General features: G+C 43.9%; 1 protein-coding gene and 1 long non-coding RNA gene across 6 annotated transcripts in view; one reads left to right on the top strand and one right to left on the bottom strand.

Moving 5' to 3' along the window:
- The window catches only part of CNKSR2 (connector enhancer of kinase suppressor of Ras 2), an 805,595-nt gene that overhangs the window by 551,778 nt on the left and 234,128 nt on the right, over positions 1 to 19,689 (bottom strand). For all 5 annotated transcript variants that reach the window (XM_063955759.1, XM_063955760.1, XM_063955761.1 and 2 more), the window contains exons 6-7: positions 7,486 to 7,527; positions 6,142 to 6,261 (exon numbers count right to left, since the gene is read on the bottom strand). In XM_063955759.1, coding sequence (XP_063811829.1) covers positions 6,142 to 6,261; positions 7,486 to 7,527 — 162 coding nt within the window. The remainder of the gene's footprint in view (positions 1 to 6,141; positions 6,262 to 7,485; positions 7,528 to 19,689) is intronic.
- The window catches only part of LOC135049833 (uncharacterized), an 87,192-nt gene that overhangs the window by 38,570 nt on the left and 28,933 nt on the right, over positions 1 to 19,689 (top strand). The window lies entirely within an intron of this gene.

The following is a 19,689-nucleotide window of genomic DNA, read 5'->3' as shown; positions in this document are numbered from 1 at the left end:
TGAAAGGGGTCGACCTGGAAATTTCCCAGGTCTCATGTTTAGTGTGAAAGGGTGTCTCCAGCAAAAACCCTGGATTGTTCAGAGATAAAAAACCGGGACTAAGCAGGGAAATTCCTGGGTCGTATGTCTGAAAGGGGTATTTGTGACTGCATGCAAGGGTGTAACTATAAATACAGCAAGCCAAGTGAATTCTTTATAGCAAGCAGCACAGGGAGCATTGACCTAGAGGAAAAATTATGCTTTAAAGAACAAACTTAATATAGATTAATAATCACATTACCCAGACAGTAATGCAATTTGGAAAATAATTAGGACAAAATAACTACATATAATTCAGACTAACATGCTAGATTGCTGCTACTGCACAGGACTCTGCCTGTTAGATAATAACTGATGGAGCAGACATCAGGGTGGATATACTTTATGTTGGTTCATAGAGGGCCCCATCACAATTGTGCTATGAAATTAAGTCCTTTCTAGTTATACCCATGGCTACATTTATATTCATTCTCATTCCAATTATTAAAATAAAAGGTTCTTTAGTTAGGCTTCTTATGGCAAATATGTCAGACACCTTGTCAAGGTTCACAAAGTCCTGGTAGCGTGATCTGGGAAGACCCTTACATGATAAAGACTGGGAAATAATTTTCCAAACCATCCATGTTAGCTCAACTAGTATCTCCATAATAGAAATACAATATAAAATATTGAGCCATTGGTATAAACACTGAAGAGGCTGAACTCCAAGAGATGTCCTTGTTTGGAATGGATCACACAGTCTGTGTTCTTCATTCCATCTGACCCAACCGGTTTTGTCTTTAAACAAATCTTGAAAGATGAATCCGGTTGGGCCAGACGGAACCACAGGATGTGGTCCATTCCAGGCAAGGATGTCATTTGAAGTGCCGCTACTTGAGATGAAGATGAATTTAGGAAGTTAGGGACTGCTCTGAAGCAGGTGACAACCACTGTAACTTTTTCAGAAGTATTGCCAGTACACAGAAGGGAAGACAGAACTTATAGCATCAGAAACTTTGATTTGGATTTCTAGGCCATAGTCACACCATCTTGCAAGATAGGAGCTTATACAAAAGTGATGGCCTGCACCCATCTTCAAGGGGAACGAGAATACTAACTGTACAGATTGGTTGCTTTATCAAGAACTATTTAAACAAGCAGAGGGGGGCAGTGATCCAAATAGGAATAAAGCAATCTGCTCCCACAACCCAGAGGTATTGTTTCTGCAGGCAAAGGGAATAGGAAGCATATCCACAGCAACAGAAGATAAATCAGATCAAAACCAAACAAACATAAAGTAGGCAGAGAGATGAACATAGCTAGGAACAGGAAAAGCAAAAACAACTCTAAAAGCTACGTGTGCAAATGCTAGGAGAGGAGTTTAGGAAATAAAATCCCAGAACTAATTGCAATAATGACAAGGGATGATCTAGATATTGTGGCTATTACAGAGTCATGGTGCAATGAAAATCATGACTGAGACATAGCTATACCGGGGGAAAACTTTATTTAGGAAGGACAGAATGGGAAGAATTGGAGGAGGGGTAGCAATGTATGTTAAAAAAAAAAAGCATAAATACTACCTTAATACAAAGTACTGAAGAAAAATGTAAATTCTTCATATTGGGGTGATATACAGGCCACCAGGTCAGGAAGAGGAACTGGACAAGAACCTATTGCAGGACACAACTAAAATGACATTAAAAGCAGAGGTAATAATCATGGGAGACTTCAATCTTCCGGATGTAAACTGGGAGGTGTCTGTTGCTAGTTCCACTAGAAGTAGGGACATTTTGAATTCCTTGCAGGGAGCCCATTCGGAAAGATGCAATATTAGACTTAATACTTACAAATGAAGACAGAATATCTGACGTAAAAGTGGGTGAAAACCTGGGCTCCAGTGATCACCAAGCAGTATGGTTCAGCATAAAGACAGAGACTGACTCATTCAATACAAAAACAAAGATGTTAGATTTTAGGAAGACTGATTTTGTAAGGATGGGAAAATGTGTGAGCGATTCTTTGGTAGAGTGGAGGAACCTGAAAGGAGTGCAGGAGAGGTGGGAAACATTAAAAAGTGCAATATTAAAGACAACAGACCGTTGTATCAAAAGTGTTAGGAAAAACACAAGGAAAAGGAAGCCAGTGTGGTTTGCAAAAGAAGTAGAAAGTATTGTGAAAGCAAAAACGATGGCTGTAAGGATATAAAAGCAGAGATAGAATAATGAAGACAGAAGGAGACTAAAGGGGGTATGCAATTAGTGCCGACTGTTTCAGAGCTAATGTATTCGCCCCCTAAGTATTCAATTGCGGGCTGTTTTCCTCCGTTTTGAAGGCATTTTCGTCAATGCTTTTTTTTTTTTTTGAGTGAAAGGACATTGGTGAAAAATGCCTTAAAATCTGTGAAAATGGCCCTGTTTAGAAGGAAAACACATAGGTTCACCATTCCACGTGTTTTACGCCGATGCTGCATTTTTCATCTAGGCAAAATAGCGAAAAAGCTCAGTTTTTTCACCTAGGCGAAAAAAACAGAGCCAATTGCATATCCCCCTAAGAAGGTGCAAAGGTACAAGCTAAGGAGAAAATGGCCCAGTCAGTGAGTAAAGAAGGCAAAACTTTTTTTAGGTGTAAACAAAAGGAGAAAAACAAGATGCGGAATAATAAGAATAAAGACAGAGGGGTAAATTTACTGAGATGGGAGTTCTATTTAAGATGGGATGTTGCCCATAGCACCCAATCAGATTCCAGGTATTATCTTCTAGAAGGTGCTAGATAAATGAGAAGTAGAATCTGATTGGTTGCTATGGGCAACATCCCATCTTAAATAGAACTCCCATTTTAGTAAATTTACCCCAGAGACTGGGAGTTTTGTTAAGGGAGACAATGTAATAGCGGATCATCTTAATTATTTTTGATCAGTATTCACTACTGAAAGAGAGAGGAAGGGGCCACAGTTAAATTGCAGGGATATTCAGAAAAATTAAATAAGTACATTTAGAGGAGAAGGTCCTAACAGAACTCTCGAAGCTGAAAGTGGTTAAATCAATGGGGCCAGATGGAATTACATCCAAGGATACTAAAAGAGCTTAAAAGGGTGCTGGTAGCACCATTAACAGAATTATTCAACCAGTCACTAGCTACAGTAGTGATTCCAGAGGAGCAGAAAAGAGTGAACATTGTCCCACTGCACAAAAGTCGAAGCAAGGAAGAGACAAGCAACTACCGACCAGTGAGTCTTACATCAGTAGTAGGAAAATTGATGGAAACACTCTTAAAAGAAAGAGTTGTAGATTATCTCAAATCCAGCAATTTACAGTATCCCAAACAGCAGGATTCACTGAGGGGAGATCATTTCAAACAAACCTTACTGACTTTGACTGTGCGACTAAAGTAATAGATAAAGTTGGAGCCATGGATATAGCTTATCTAGACTTTAGTAAGGCTTTTGACACTGTCCCACATAGCACACTGCTAAATAAACTTGAAAACTTGGGATTGGATACTAAGATGGTTGAATGGATAAGATCTTGATTACAGGATAGAAAGCAGAGAGTTGTAGTTAATGGAGTGCATTCACAGGAGGGAAATGTTACCAGTGGAGTACCACAGGGATTTGTAATTGGACCAGTGCTTTTTAATATCTTTAATGGTCACAAATGGCATTAAAGGAAAATATGCCTTTTTGCAGATGGCACAAAGGTATGCAACAGGGTAGACACAGCAGGAGGGGTAAAACAAATTATTGAGGATCTAGGTCAGACATTCCCAACCTCAGTCCTCAAGGCACACTAACAGTGCAGGTTTTAGTTATAGCCAGGCTTCAGCATAGATGATTAAATCCAAACAACTGAGGTACTAATTAAGTCACCTGTGCTCAAGCATGGATATCACTAAAACCTGGACTGTTAGTGTGCCTTGAGGACTGAGGTTGGGAATGCCTAATCTAGGTAGACTAGAGGAATGGTCAAGAGCATGGCAATTACAGTTTAATGCCAAAAAGTGCAAAATTATGCACTTGGGTCTCAAAAAGCCAAAGGCTAAATATAGTATTGATGGTACTATACTGGAAACTACTGAGGAGGAAAGGGATCTAGGAGTCACTATTTCAGGTGAATTAAAGACAGGTAAGCAATGAGGAAGGCTAGTCAGATGCTTGGTTGTATAGGGAGAGGAAAACGCAGCAGAAAGAAAGAAGTAATAATGCCACTGTATAGGTCCTTGGTGCGGCCTCATCTAGAAAACTGTGTTCAATTCTGGAGGCCATATCTTCAAAAGGATATTAATACATTAGAGACTGTACAAAGAAGCACAACTAAAATGGCTCATGGTTTACATCACAAAACCCAGAAAGACAAAAAAAAAATCTCAATTATGTATAGTTTGGAGCAGAGAAGAGAAAGGGGGGACATGACAGAAACTTTCAAATATATCAAGGGTTTTAACAAAGTCCAGGAGGGAAACATTCTTCAAATGGAGAGAAGTAATAGGGCACAAGGACATGCACTGAGACTGGAGGGAGGCAGGTTCAGGGGAAATTTGAGGAGAAAATACTTCACAGAAAGTAGTGGACAAGTGGAATAGCCTCCCATCAGAGGTGGTAAAGGCTAAGACAGTTGAACAATTTAAACATGCATGGGATAGACATAAGGATATCCTTACTAAGAAACAAGGATCAAATAAGGTTTGAGGTAAAAATATTGTAAAGGGGCAGACTAGATGGGCCAAGTGGTTCTTATCTTCCATCAAATTCTGTTTCACTTAGGATTCAGGACTGTTACTTGAAGCTGAAAGCTGATCCTCTCTGTTGGTACCATGATACTGTAAGTTTTTGACTGTACATGTATTTTTAACCATTACTAGGAAAAACCATACGTGACATGCTTATATGACTTCTATGTTTTTCTATGGTAATATGTCACAGGTTGATAAATATTCCCCTTTATCCTTAAAAATACTATGTCCCAATCAGGGTGCCATAACCTTTTTGGTTGGTGGGCAAGAAATAATTGCATTTTGGCACCCCCTAAATAGCTGAACATCACCCTCTCAGGGGCAGCTGGACTTACCCACCACACCACCTACCTTATGACAGAGTTATCTATCTATCTACAGATGCAGCAACCGCCAACTTGACCGCAAATGGGTGGCATGAGCTACTAGCTGCACCCGCGTGCGTCCCGTTTGCGGGAACATACGCAACCATGTAGTCCTATGGATCACAGGTGCGTATGTGTTGTATGCGCATGACCGCAGGCATGATAGTCACAGCAAACAACTCACGATTGCCACAGTTAGCAGTAAAGCTGGGGAAGGATAAATCTGTATCTAGCCATCTATACATACATATAATTTACATACACACATTTATGATAAAAAAAAACAGCATAGGAGGACACTATAGGGCAGTGATGGGGAACCTTTGGCACTTACTGAGGTTTAGACTCAAACAGAATTTCTTATTGCTGCTATTCGAGCAATAATAAATGAATTTCCGCCCCGATGTATTCAAAATCACATCCATGGTCAGGCGGTCCAATAGGAGCCCATCCCAGCAATGTGTAAACTAAAGTGGTAATTTTACTTTATCCTGCGGACCTAATGCGCATGCGTGGTTATTAGACTGTGCATGCACCAGTGGCTGTTACCAGGGAGGGATCTAAACAATCCCTCTCATGGTAAATTGTGCAATATTGTACAGTAGCTCATAGACTAGTGGTGGGCTGGGCCCGGGGGCAGGGTGCCTGGTGCACCTCGGACTAGTACCATTATTGTGCTTCTGGGCTGGCTGGCTGTGGGAGGCAGGTAGAGAGGATGCTCCGCTCACTGCCCGGCAGCTCTGTGCTACAGTATAATACAATCAGAGCAGCCAGGCCCCGAAGGCAGCGGGGAAGGACTGTGGGGAGGGAGGAGGCAGAGCAGCCATAAAGGGTACCATTTTTATCCTGACACTGCCTGCATTAACTGTAAATGGCGGCCACACTGATCCCTTCGACCCAGTAGTTTGACTAGCAACTCTCAAATAGTTGGCCCCCTTGAACCCCCTGTTCCAATAATTAGGGCCAAGTTATTTGACCCCACAAGCATGGTCCATTACTTTGCTCTAAGAAACTACTTATTTCTTACCAGTCCTTCGCTTGGCTTTATGTTGGACAACTGAATAACTTCCAGGTGAGCAGACTGAGAAACCAGCGGATCAGATGAGAGAGAGATAATGTGGTCACAGACACCTGACAGGGTTTTGCACTAAAAGAAAGACAGAAAAAGACCAATCAAACTCATCATAAAGAGTTAATGAAGAATGCTTGAACCATTGAAGCAGAGTTTAAAGATGGGGCATAACACAGTAGAAATCAGATGTAATTGTTGCAATATCTTGGTTAATCAAGATAAAAGGTTGATTAAAGCCTTAGCAAGTAGATGTTACATCTCAGACTCTGAGATAATTAGATATAATGAACAATTAATAATAGGGATCTGTTTTATAAGCCTTCCCTTGTAATCCTGAAACCTATCTAATGAAAGCTCCTGGCACTTAATAAGGATGTGCTTTAAAGTTATATTTAAAATCTAACACTAGGAAAGTGTTCTCACAGGTAAAAGTACATGAATGGCATGATTCTCAATCACATGCAAGGTGGATGTTGCATGCATTCTGCACACGAGTACCAATATTAGTGATCAGAATGCAGAAAATAACTGGATGCATGGTGTGTGGATTTCCGTGGACAATCCTGGGAGGAAATGGGAGGAAATGGGGGTGTCTAAGCAGATGCAGACGTAATGGAGCGTGTCGTTGTAAGCCGCTGTCTCTAAAGATGCACAGCCAATCTCATAGGAGGCCATACTTTGATGGAGAAATTGCAGCTGCCACAGGGCGGCATTAACATAAAGACACCGATGGCTGATGCAAAAGATGCAGCCACGGCTGCATACGACTCAGAATCATCCCCAAAAAGAATCGCCTTTGCTATAATAAACACTATATAGCAGCATAAGTAAAGGCCCGTTGGCATACCCCCCACCCCCTCCAAAAAAAAACCAAAAGAAAAGCAAAACAAAATACATGGTGATGAGTACAGGAGAACCCATACTGCCAATCACAATAAAAACATTGGCAGTGTCACACACAGACAAAACAGTCACCCACTAAAACTGTCCAAAAGTTGCTTTATGACAAAAACCGCCTGATACACACTTTTAATACTATTGTAAATAATGTTTTTTTTAAATAAAGTTTTAAAATACAAATTGTACAGTGTTACTGGGAAACAATACAGTTTTACCATTTCTAGAGAAACTCACATAACACAATGAGAAACTAAAACCAATACTGAGCGATAGAGAGAGGGAAGGAGGCTGGTCTTTCTCAGTTCTTTGTAATCAGATTAAAGTTCTTTAATGTTTGCATAAGAGTAGTGTACGAAAATGATCTTGTTGCACAGCTGCAGTAGGCAAAAATGGACTCACCACATGAAGAATATTGTTTTCCGTTTCATATACTGTACACTCCTGAAATAAAAACAACACAAATACATGAATGAACAAAAAGCAAAATTTGGTAATTACATGTGCTATGGTTACAAGCAACGATTAATTTAGCACTGAACAAAAAAAAAAGAAAAAATGTGTAACACATTGAGGTGCTAATCCTTGAAAAGTGATACATTTCACGGTGATAAAGTGCTAGCCAATCAACTCCTGTCATTTTTGAAACCCAGCCTGTAGCATGGCAGTTAGGAGCCGATTGGCTGGTACTTTATCACTGTGCAATTTATTACTTTTCAAGGCTTAGTACATCTTCCCCTAAGAATGACCGCTTGGGGTGGTAACATGGAGTTAGTGGGGAGTGGTTGTAAAAACGCAGGCGTCATGTCCGTTTCTGCGGTGTGTAAGTGATGTCATCTGCCAGCTCATGCATACTAAAACATGGCACCTGCGTCCTGCGTGACTATTGCCGTGTCTAGGTTGCATGGCCGTACACCTTCTTGAGCAGTCAATTTTTAACGTTCTTGCGTATAGACTGCGTACGTGTACACAAATTGCGAATGAGTTGCATACGCTCCGGTGGGCGTCTATTTTCATTTCTGGGAGGCAGCTTCAATGCTAACATTAATAGTTACGTAGTGTAGAAAATCGCAATAGCGTACATCTCTGAATTAGGCCCTCAATTAAGTTAAGCAATATTGACCAACAGGCATACAAATTTAATAGTTTTATATAAAAAAACAAATATTTTTTTTACCTTAAATGATCACTATTGTTTTCAGTTTCATAAGTTAAATAGGAAATCTATCAGACAAGTATTATCTAAGTAGATGTATCCATTTTCCTGTACTCTTATGGGCCCTACACACTTAAAGATCTAACTGAACGATATGAACGAAAGCTCGTTCATATCGTTCAGTGTGTAGGCACCAACGATGAACGAAGCGCGGCCCCGTGCTCGTTTATCGTTGGTGCCGGGTCGTCTCTGAATATGTAGAGTCCACCTTTAATTCACTTTTGTAATATGTAACAAATTTCATCTACCATGATAGTAATAATGTACAAAGCATTATTCAGTCATCATGTACAGCAGGCATTACCAGGAAATCTAGTGACCCACAAAGCATTTAGTAGTGATCTCTATTTGCCCGATGCAGGCTGCATGGCCTGGAAGGCTTTGAAAAACACAAATTAATTGTGGCTAAGAAATCCTCTGTCCAGTTACTGTCTCGTTTTTTAAGCCATAATATTATTTACTTTTTACTGAATCTCTAACTGGAAATAAATGAAGATAATTTCTACATTTCTGCATAATTTATTGATATCCATCTGCAACCCTTAGGTTTCCTTCAATGCACTGGATGCTTGAGACCGGAGCCGTATTTAGACATTTTGGTACCCAGTGCCAGAAAGAGAATTGGTGCCCATATTTTAAATAGAGATAGTGTGTGCCAAAAAAAAATGGGGGGTGGCTATGCAGGGGAAAGGTGTGGCCACATAGTAGTACCAATTCACATGACACCACGCAATAGTGTCCGTTATTCACATTATACCACAAAGAAGTGTCCGTTATTCACATTACACGTCACATTACTGCCTGTTATTTAGACACATGGAAACGCGCAAAACTATTTCTACCTGATTGTGAGCTGCTTACACTCTGCTTCCAACAACCTGGGGGGGATGTAGTTATGTGACCGGTGCTCTCCTGACCGACGCCTGAATCCTGACCCCTCAAAATGCCGACAGTCGGCATGCCAGCTAACAAGGACTATTCCCACTCCACAACACTCATAGAGCGGAAATAGAGGCTGTGGTGAGCGCAGCTCACCACCGAGTCTGCAGCATGACGAGCGGAGCTTCGTTGCGCTTGCCCCCCCGCCGGCATTCTAAACCCTGGGATCCTGGCATCGGTAAGGTGACCAGCGGGATCCCAAACTCCGGTCACCTATACCCTACCCAAAAACACTGTGAACCTCACCCCACAAATACGTTTAGAGATCACCCAGGTGCTCTACAATTTGGGACTGCACAGGGCTGCAGAAGACTTTATTCAGTTTATTACCGGGAGTCCAGTGCGGATCTGACCAGCTTCATCTTTGCAGTGAGCCTCATACCTTCAATGTACAGTGGGACTGCAATTATTGCCAGATAACATCTATTCCCTGTCATTGTTTCTATGCACTAGGGAACTTCTCATCAAGGAGACCGCAGTTATATTCTTACGCTTTTAACACAGCCAAAAGTGGATTTTACTCCCTTATATTTCCAGTTACAGCTCATGCTTTCACCTTTCATTGCTACTATAACGTTTTATCATAAATTGTATGCACATTTATATCCTATTTTTATCAGTCACTTGGCTAATGTTTTATGCTAATTTATGGAATAATATATTCTTTATCTTATATAAATAAATATTTTTTAATCTCATGTCGTTTACATTAATTTTCTGTGACCACTCCACCTCCCTCTCACATAATTTGCGCTGTTTCCATGGATATAGTACATTTCTTCACCACCGCAGTTCTGGTGTCCGCTATACCTTTTACAGATCCTTTCAGTTATGTGTGCTTTCTGCTTTGCTTATCTGACCAGTTTATGAGCTCCTTTATAAGTCTTTTTACTGAGTCCTCATTATCTTACATAGGATTCAGCATTTCCCATTAACTTCCCTTTATTAATTAGGTTTCTGGCAGTGGAAATTTCAAGCTGGCTCCACATTGATATGTGTAAGATCCTTCTCCTGTTTACATTTTGATAAATGTCAACATTTTCATATTCTTAGACTGGGAACATATAAGAAAGGTGTGAATAATTGGGTTGATCACTTTTGGTCGACATGCACTGGTTCGAAATCCAAAAAAGGTTGACATGGACTGAAGGTCGACATGAACAGGTCTAAATTTGCTTTTTTTTTTAAATGTTGGTGTAATTTACTCTGTAACGCCAAAAGGAACCCCAATTAGTGCACCTGCATCGCTATCCATGCTTCGGACAAGGTGTCTCGCTCCACTACCGCTGCGATCAGCACAGGGTACTATTCCCAATCATAGTCTACGTGAATCAGAAAGTATGAACAAGGTCAAAAAAAAAAAAAGTGAAAACCTCATGTCGACCTTTCCTGTGTCGACTTTTGGCATGTCGACCTTCTGTCAGCGTTAACCTTGGAACCATGTCGAGCTAATGCATGTCAACCAATAGTGGTCAACCTAATGACTGTCGACCTAAGTGTACTCGACCTAACAACCACATAAGACAATATATTGAATGATTTGTTGTTTTGAGAAGAATTGGAACAGCATATTGTTCATATCATCTAATGTGTATGCACAGTCGCTTGTACAATGTGTTGTTCATCGCGTCTTCTCATCTTCTGTGCAGCACATCAGATGGACGACAGTTCAGGGCCGTTTCTTGGGGCAGGCGAGCAGTGCAACCGCACTGGGCGCCCGCCGCGGCACTAACTGTGGCTCCCTGCTTCCCCCTCCTATTTCTCCCCGAGTAACCTGCTCGGGGGGCGGAGTTTCACGGAATGATGCGGTTGCGTCGTTACGTCACGACGCAACCCCGTCACTCCGCGAAACTCCCCCCCCCCCCCCGAGCGGAGTACAGAGGGGGATCCAAGTTAGGAAGAGGGAAAGGCCGGCGCGAGGAGCGACTGGCGAGGCGGGCCGAAGAGCGGTAATTGCATCTGTAAATATTCTCTCTCAATGTGTAAAATGGGGATACCTGCCGTAATGTGTGAAATGAGGACTCTTGCCTGCCGTAGTGTGGGGATTTAATGTATCAAGGGCATTGCGGTGTGTGGCATAATATGGTGCAGGGGGCATTACTGTGTGGGGCTTAATATGGTAGAATTTTTTTTTCCTGTGGTGGTCGTGATCTGTTGGAGCAGGGTCCAAAACTGGATTGTGAGGTAGCCTTTTCAGACGAGGCCATGCCCATTTAAATGAGGCCACACCAATTTAGATGAGGCCACGCCCCCTTGCTGGGTGTGCGCGCAAGTTTTTTTTTTTTATCTAGGTGTGTGTGTGTGGGGGGGGGGCACATTTTTTTATGTCATGGGGGGGCGCATTTTTAAATCTCGCACTGGGAGCCAAATTGGCTAGAAACAGCCCAGCGACAGTTACACAGTATATTGTTTGTGCAGCCACTGTACAGACCATTATTCAGTTTTGCAGGGATCTTTAAGATTGTTGCATAGTGTGTACAGGAGCAATGATAAATCAAATGTTATACAATTATATGATATATCGTGCTGTCGCTTGAAGTACTGCATAGAGTGAATGCTCCAGATCGTTTGTTCTGGGATGAAGGGAAATCGAACGGCAATTGTTTTGTTTGCCCATCATTCTGATGTGTTTCCAGCCTTAGAAGAGCCCATTGTCATACTTGCCGATTGCTGTATTCCTTTGAGAGAAGGACAGAGGGGAGAAACAGATGAAAGCTAATGGGAGCGGGAGGGGGAAGGGGTGTGGGGTAGATCTACCCTACAATTCTAGAGTTTGCTGGACATTCAGGTAGAGTAGAGAAGTATGGCCATGGTTTTGAGTGTAGTCACACTATTCTAAAGGGTTATATGGATCAAAATAATTACCTCTGGACTAATATTCACGTGGGGCTTAGACTTAAAGCGTAAAGAGTCAAATCAAGTTTTAAAGAGACTTAAAAATAATATCACTATATCAACTGGGGGGATACCCAAACATTTGTACATGCCACATTTATTGTTTGTGTTTCCCAAGCTGCTGCATTTAACTCATAAAAATTAATTGTGCATTAAAATGTGCAGAGATATGTAAAATTTAAATTTGTACCATCAAAGGCTAAATTAAGTTCTTTTTATATTGAGATTCAAACATTCGACTACAACTGTACAAGTAAACAAGTTTATGTATTTCCCTGACACCACTACAAATGTAACTAGCATCTTTGTAACATAAAAAGCATTAGCTAAGATTAAACACAAAACCTGGGCGAATGCTCTGTGCATTAAAACTTAGAAGAAGACTATGGAAGATATGTAATAGGGTCTGATATCAACGAAGGTGCGGCATATTGGCTGATCTCAAATGTTTTTTTAAAGGGGCAATCACTTACAAGGCTTAACCGTGCCCTGTGATTGCCCTTTAAAAAAAAAAAAAAAAACACCCCAAATCGTCCAGCATCCCGCATCTCTGGCGATCTCAGACTTTGGGGGACATTTACTAAGCAGTGATAAGAGCGGAGAAGTGAGCCAGTGGAGAAGTTGCACCATCAACCAATCAGCAGCTCTGTATAATCTTACAGTATGCAAATTATAGATGTTAATTCAGTGCTGATAGGTTGCCATTGGCACTTCTCTGCTCTTATCACTGCTTAGTAAATGTCCCCCTATATTACATCTCGCCCTATGGGGGTCATTCCAAGATGATCGTAGCTGTGCTAAATTTAGCACAGCTACAATCATTCACACTGAAATGCGGGGGGACGCCCAGCACAGGGCTATACCGCCCCCGCATGTCAGTGCGCACCCCCCCCCCCCCCGCAGAAGTGCAAAGGCATCGCACAGCGGCGATGCCTTTGCACTTCAAGGGTAGCTCCCGACCAGGGCAGTTTTAGCGTGCTGGCCGGGAGCTACTCACCCCGTTCGGTCCGGCCACGCCTGCTTTGGCCGGACCGCGCACACGAAACGGCGGCCAAACGCCGCCGTTCCGCCCCCCCCATGCCCAGTGACCGCCTTTGCCTCAATCAGGCAGAGGCGATCGTAGCGGCCTGACGGCCTTTGGCAGGCAGTTCTGACCGGATTATAATTAGGAAACATATATCAGTGGCGGTCTAGGCAGGGCCGTCTGCATATCCCGGGGCCGCTTCAAATTTAGAGATCAACGGCCGCTCGCAGCAACATATACTGTATATGGCTGGCTATGTAGGCATGCAGAGAGAATGCTCTTTGCTCCCAGTGGCACACGGCTGCTTGTTGACATGTGTTATACTGATAACACAATCAGAGGAGCAGCCAAGCAACACTGCCTCCCTTAACTCCTCTCTAAGGAGTCAGTGGCCAGCCGGTAAGAGTGGCCACACAACCACTCACAGCCTTCAGCCCCACTCCTCCAGAGCTTACCGCAAGGCCGGTAACAGCTACCAAACAACACCTCCTGTGGCCACCGCTCTACCTCTCTGGAGCATGCTGCCATTAACAGCCGCCAAACAACTCCCCCCGCCTCTCCTCCAGATCTTACTGTCGCAGCAGGTAACAGCCATCAAACAAACCCCCCCAGCCACCGACCCCCTTTCCAGAGCTTGCTGCCACCTACTATAAGCCTCAGTGACCGGCTCCCCATGGTGGTAGTGTGGAGATACATGGAATTTCATTAAGTGCTCTTGTGACGTGCGGTAGGGTGAGGCAGGCGAGGCAGAGCCTTTCCTATCATACTAACGTTTGTGCCAGAGTTTTTACTGTATAAAGTATATAAAAAAATAAAAAGAATATGTTCAAAATATCTTCTTTGTATCACCTATGGCAGGGGAGGCAGTGCCTCACTTGCTTATTTTTTCTGCCCATCTCTGATCAAAACCCACCAAATTTCAAGGAGTTTATACTGCTGCACCTGTGTATAATGCCCACATGAACCCTTTGGCTCATATACAGTACTGTGTGTAAATTTGGCTTTGGTACTAACCAGTGCCTCCTAAGAAATTTACCTCACCACACCTCCCTTCCCCATGCTGAGGCCAATACTGTCATTATTGTAAGTGGCAATAACTGCTGAGATTCATTCTCCACTGTGCGTTGTAAAGTGCACAAATCCACAGTGCTGTATATAAATTGCTGGGACCACTATAACCTTCACCTCAAGTGCGCAATCAGGCATACACACTAAACACTTAACCATATGCCCGATCAGTCGTTCCAATATCGTTTAAGTGTGTACCTAGCCTTAAGCTTCAGTTCCATTTTGCTGTGCGCTGGTAGAAATGCCAGAGCCACTTGATTGTATTTGCAACCCAGGCAAAAAGTTGTCAACCAGTGCCTGATTATATATTTATATGTATATATATGTATATTATATATTGATGCTATATAGGGCTGTATGCTGAGCAGACTAACACGGAGGGCACCTGGCAAGATATTTGTCGGATACAGTCTGAGTGCCGGATTCTTGCTTGGTACATATATATATATATATATATAATAAGAATTTACTTACCGATAATTCTATTTCTCGGAGTCCGTAGTGGATGCTGGGGTTCCTGAAAGGACCATGGGGAATAGCGGCTCCGCAGGAGACAGGGCACAAAAAAGTAAAGCTTTACTAGGTCAGGTGGTGTGCACTGGCTCCTCCCCCTATGACCCTCCTCCAGACTCCAGTTAGGTACTGTGCCCGGACGAGCATACACAATAAGGGAGGCATTTTGAATCCCGGGTAAGACTCATACCAGCCACACCAATCACACCGTACAACTTGTGATCTAAACCCAGTTAACAGTATGACAACAGAAAGGGCCTCTTAAAGATGGCTCCTTAACAATAACCCGAATTAGTTAACAATAACTATGTACAAGTATTGCAGATAATCCGCACTTGGGATGGGCGCCCAGCATCCACTACGGACTCCGAGAAATAGAATTATCGGTAAGTAAATTCTTATTTTCTCTATCGTCCTAAGTGGATGCTGGGGTTCCTGAAAGGACCATGGGGATTATACCAAAGCTCCCAAACGGGCGGGAGAGTGCGGATGACTCTGCAGCACCGAATGAGAGAACTCCAGGTCCTCCTTTGCCAGGGTATCAAATTTGTAAAATTTTACAAACGTGTTCTCCCCCGACCACGTAGCTGCTCGGCAGAGTTGTAATGCCGAGACCCCTCGGGCAGCCGCCCAAGATGAGCCCACCTTCCTTGTGGAGTGGGCTTTTACAGTTTTAGGCTGTGGCAGGCCTGCCACAGAATGTGCAAGTTGAATTGTGTTACAAATCCAACGAGCAATCGACTGCTTAGAAGCAGGTGCGCCCAACTTGTTGGGTGCATACAATATAAACAGCGAGTCAGATTTTCTGACTCCAGCCGTCCTTGCAATGTATATTTTTAAGGCTCTGACAACGTCCAACAACTTGGAGTCCTCCAAGTCGCTAGTGGCCGCAGGCACCACAATAGGTTGGTTCAGATGAAATGCTGATACCACTTTAGGGAGAAAATGCGGACGAGTCCGCAGTTCTGCCCTATCCGAATGGAAGATTAGATAAGGACTTTTATAAGATAAAGCCGCCAATTCAGATACTCTCCTGGCAGAGGCCAGGGCTAGTAACATAGTCACTTTCAATGTGAGATATTTCAAATCCACCTTTTTCAATGGTTCAAACCAATGGGATTTGAGGAAATCTAAAACTACATTTAGATCCCACGGTGCCCCCGGAGGCACCACAGGAGGCTGTATATGCAGTACTCCCTTGACAAAAGTCTGGACCTCAGGGACAGAGGCCAATTCTTTTTGGAAGAATATTGACAGGGCCGAAATTTGAACCTTAATGGATCCCAATTTGAGACCCATAGATAATCCTGATTGCAGGAAATGTAGGAAACGACCCAGTTGGAATTCCTCCGTCGGAACCCTCCGATCCTCGCACCACGCTACATATTTTCGCCAAATGCGGTGATAATGTTTCACGGTGACTTCCTTCCGTGCCTTAATCAAGGTAGGAATGACTTCTTCTGGAATGCCTTTCCCTTTTAGGATCTGGCGTTCAACCGCCATGCCGTCAAACGCAGCCGCGGTAAGTCTTGAAAAAGACAGGGACCCTGCTGTAGCAGGTCCCTTCTCAGAGGTAGAGGCCACGGTTCGTCCGTGAGCATCTCTTGAAGTTCCGGATACCAAGTCCTTCTCGGCCAATCCGGAACCACTAGTATTGTTCTTACTCTTCTTTGCCGTATGATCTTCAATACCTTTGGTATGAGCGGCAGAGGAGGAAACACATACACTGACTGGTACACCCAAGGAGTTACCAGTGCGTCCACAGCTATTGCCTGTGGATCTCTTGACCTGGCGCAATATTTGTCCAGTTTCTTGTTGAGGCGAGACGCCATCATGTCTACAATTGGTCTTTCCCAACGGTCTATTAACATGTTGAAGACTTCTGGATGTAGACCCCACTCTCCCGGATGAAGATCGTGTCTGCTGAGGAAGTCTGCTTCCCAGTTGTCCACGCCCGGGATGAACACTGCTGACAGTGCTATCACGTGATTCTCCGCCCAGCGAAGAATCTTGGCAGCTTCTGCCATTGCACTCCTGCTTCTTGTGCCGCCCTGCCTGTTTACATGGGCGACCGCCGTGATGTTGTCCGACTGAATCAACACCGGCTTTCCTTGCAGGAGAAGTTCCGCCTGGCTTAGAGCATTGTAGATTGCTCTTAGTTCCAGAATGTTTATGTGAAGAGACTTTTCCAGACTCGTCCATACTCCCTGGAAGTTTCTTCCTTGTGTGACTGCTCCCCAGCCTCTCAGGCTGGCGTCCGTGGTCACCAGGATCCAATCCTGAATGCCGAATCTGCGGCCTTCTAATAGGTGAGCCTTCTGCAACCACCACAGAAGTGACACCCTTGTCTTTGGTGACAGGGTTATTCGCAGGTGCATCTGCAGATGCGACCCTGACCATTTGTCCAACAGATCCCTTTGGAATATTCTTGCATGGAATCTGCCGAATGGAATTGCTTCGTAAGAAGCCACCATTTTTCCCAGGACTCTTGTGCATTGATGTACTGACACTTTTCCTGGTTTTAGGAGGTTCCTGACCAGATCGGATAACTCCTTGGCTTTTTCCTCTGGAAGGAAAACCTTTTTCTGAACCGTGTCCAGAATCATTCCTAGGAACAGCAGACGAGTTGTCGGGATTAAATGGGATTTTGGAATATTCAGAATCCACCCGTGTTGTCTTAGCACCTCTTGAGATAGTGCTAAAGCTGTCTCCAGCTGTTCTCTGGACCTTGCCCTTATTAGGAGATCGTCCAAGTATGGGATAACTAATACGCCTTTTCTTCGAAGAAGAATCATCATCTCGGCCATTACCTTGGTAAAGACCCGAGGCGCCGTGGACAATCCGAACGGCAGCGTCTGAAACTGATAGTGACAGTTTTGAACAATGAACCTGAGGTACCCCTGGTGTGCGGGGTAAATCGGAACGTGTAGATACGCATCCTTGATGTCCAAGGATACCATAAAGTCCCCTTCTTCCAGGTTCGCTATCACTGCTCTGAGTGACTCCATCTTGAACTTGAACTTTTTTATGTAGAGGTTCAAGGACTTCAGATTTAGAATAGGCCTTACCGAGCCATCCGGCTTCGGTACCACAAATAGAGTGGAATAATACCCCTTTCCTTGTTGTAATAGGGGTACTTTGACTATCACCTGCTGAGCGTACAGCTTGTGAATGGCTTCCAACACCCTCTCCCTTTCGGAAGAGACGGTTGGTAAGGCAGACTTCAGGAAACGATGAGGAGGATCCGTCTCTAATTCCAACCTGTACCCCTGAGATATTATCTGCAGGATCCAGGGGTCTACCTGCGAGTGAGCCCACTGCGCGCTGTAATTTTTGAGACGGCCCCCCACTGTCCCCGAGTCCGCTTGAGAGGCCCCAGCGTCATGCTGAGGTTTTTGCAGGAGCCGGGGAGGGCTTCTGTTCCTGGGAAGGAGCTGCCTGTTGGTGTCTCTTCCCTCTTCCTCTGCCTCGTGGCAGGTACGACAAGCCCTTTGCTCTCTTATTTTTGTAGGAGCGAAAAGGCTGCGGTTGAAAGGTCGGTGCCTTTCTCTGTTGGGGAGTGACTTGAGGTAAAAAAGTGGATTTCCCGGCAGTAGCCGTGGCCACCAAGTCTGATAGACCAACTCCAAATAACTCCTCCCCTTTATACGGCAAAACCTCCATGTGACGTTTTGAATCCGCATCGCCTGTCCACTGTCGTGTCCATAAGGCTCTTCTGGCTGAAATGGACATAGCACTCACCCGAGATGCCAGTGTGCAAATATCCCTCTGTGCATCACGCATATAGATAAATGCATCCTTTATTTGTTCTAACGACAGTAAAACATTGTCCCTATCTAGGGTATCAATATTTTCAATCAGGGATTCTGACCAAACTACTCCAGCACTGCACATCCAGGCAGTTGCTATAGCTGGTCGTAGTATAACACCTGCATGTGTGTATATATTCTTTTGAATAACTTCCATCTTTCTATCTGATGGATCCTTAAGTGCGGCCGTCTCAGGAGAGGGTAACGCCACTTGTTTGGATAAGCGTGTGAGCGCCTTGTCCACCTTAGGGGGTGTTTCCCAGCGCGCCCTAACCTCTGGCGGGAAAGGGTATAATGCCAATAACTTTTTTGAAATTATCAACTTTTTATCAGGAGCAACCCACGCTTCATCACACACGTCATTTAATTCTTCTGATTCAGGAAAAACTGTTTGTAGTTTTTTCACACCATACATAATACCCTGTTTTACGGTATCTGTAGTATCAGCTAAATGTAACGTCTCCTTCATTGTCAAAATCATATAACGTGTGGCCCTACTGGAAAATACGTTTGAATTTCTACCGTCGTCACTGGAATCAGTGCCCGTGTCTGGGTCTGTGTCGACCGACTGAGGCAAAGGGCGTTTTACAGCCCCTGACGGTGTTTGAGGCGCCTGGACAGGCATTAATTGATTGTCCGGCCGCCTCATGTCCTCAACTGACTGTTTAAGGGAAGATAAACCATCACGTAATTCCACAAATAAAGGCATCCATTCTGGTGTCGACCCCCTGGGGGGTGACATCTGCATATTTGGCAATTGCTCCGCCTCCACACCAATATCGTCCTCATACATGTCGACACCACGTACCGACACACACCGCAAACTCACAGGGAATGCTCTAATGAAGACAGGACCCACTAGCCCTTTTGGGGAGACAGAGGGAGAGTCTGCCAGCACACACCACAAAGCGCTATATATACAAGGGATATCCTTATATTAAGTGCTCCCTTATAGCTGCTTTAATATATATATATATAGCCATTAATGTGCCCCCCCTCTCTGTTTTACCCTGTTTCTGTAGTGCAGTGCAGGGGAGAGACCTGGGAGCCGTTCTGACCAGCGGAGCTGTGACAGAAAATGGCGCCGTGTGCTGAGGAGATAGGCCCCGCCCCTTTTTCGGCGGGTTCTTCTCCCGCTATTT

Source organism: Pseudophryne corroboree, chromosome 2, assembly GCF_028390025.1.
Source record: "Pseudophryne corroboree isolate aPseCor3 chromosome 2, aPseCor3.hap2, whole genome shotgun sequence".
In the NCBI taxonomy this organism is placed as follows: Eukaryota; Metazoa; Chordata; class Amphibia; order Anura; family Myobatrachidae; genus Pseudophryne; species Pseudophryne corroboree.
This window is presented reverse-complemented; position numbering and strand designations above follow the sequence as displayed.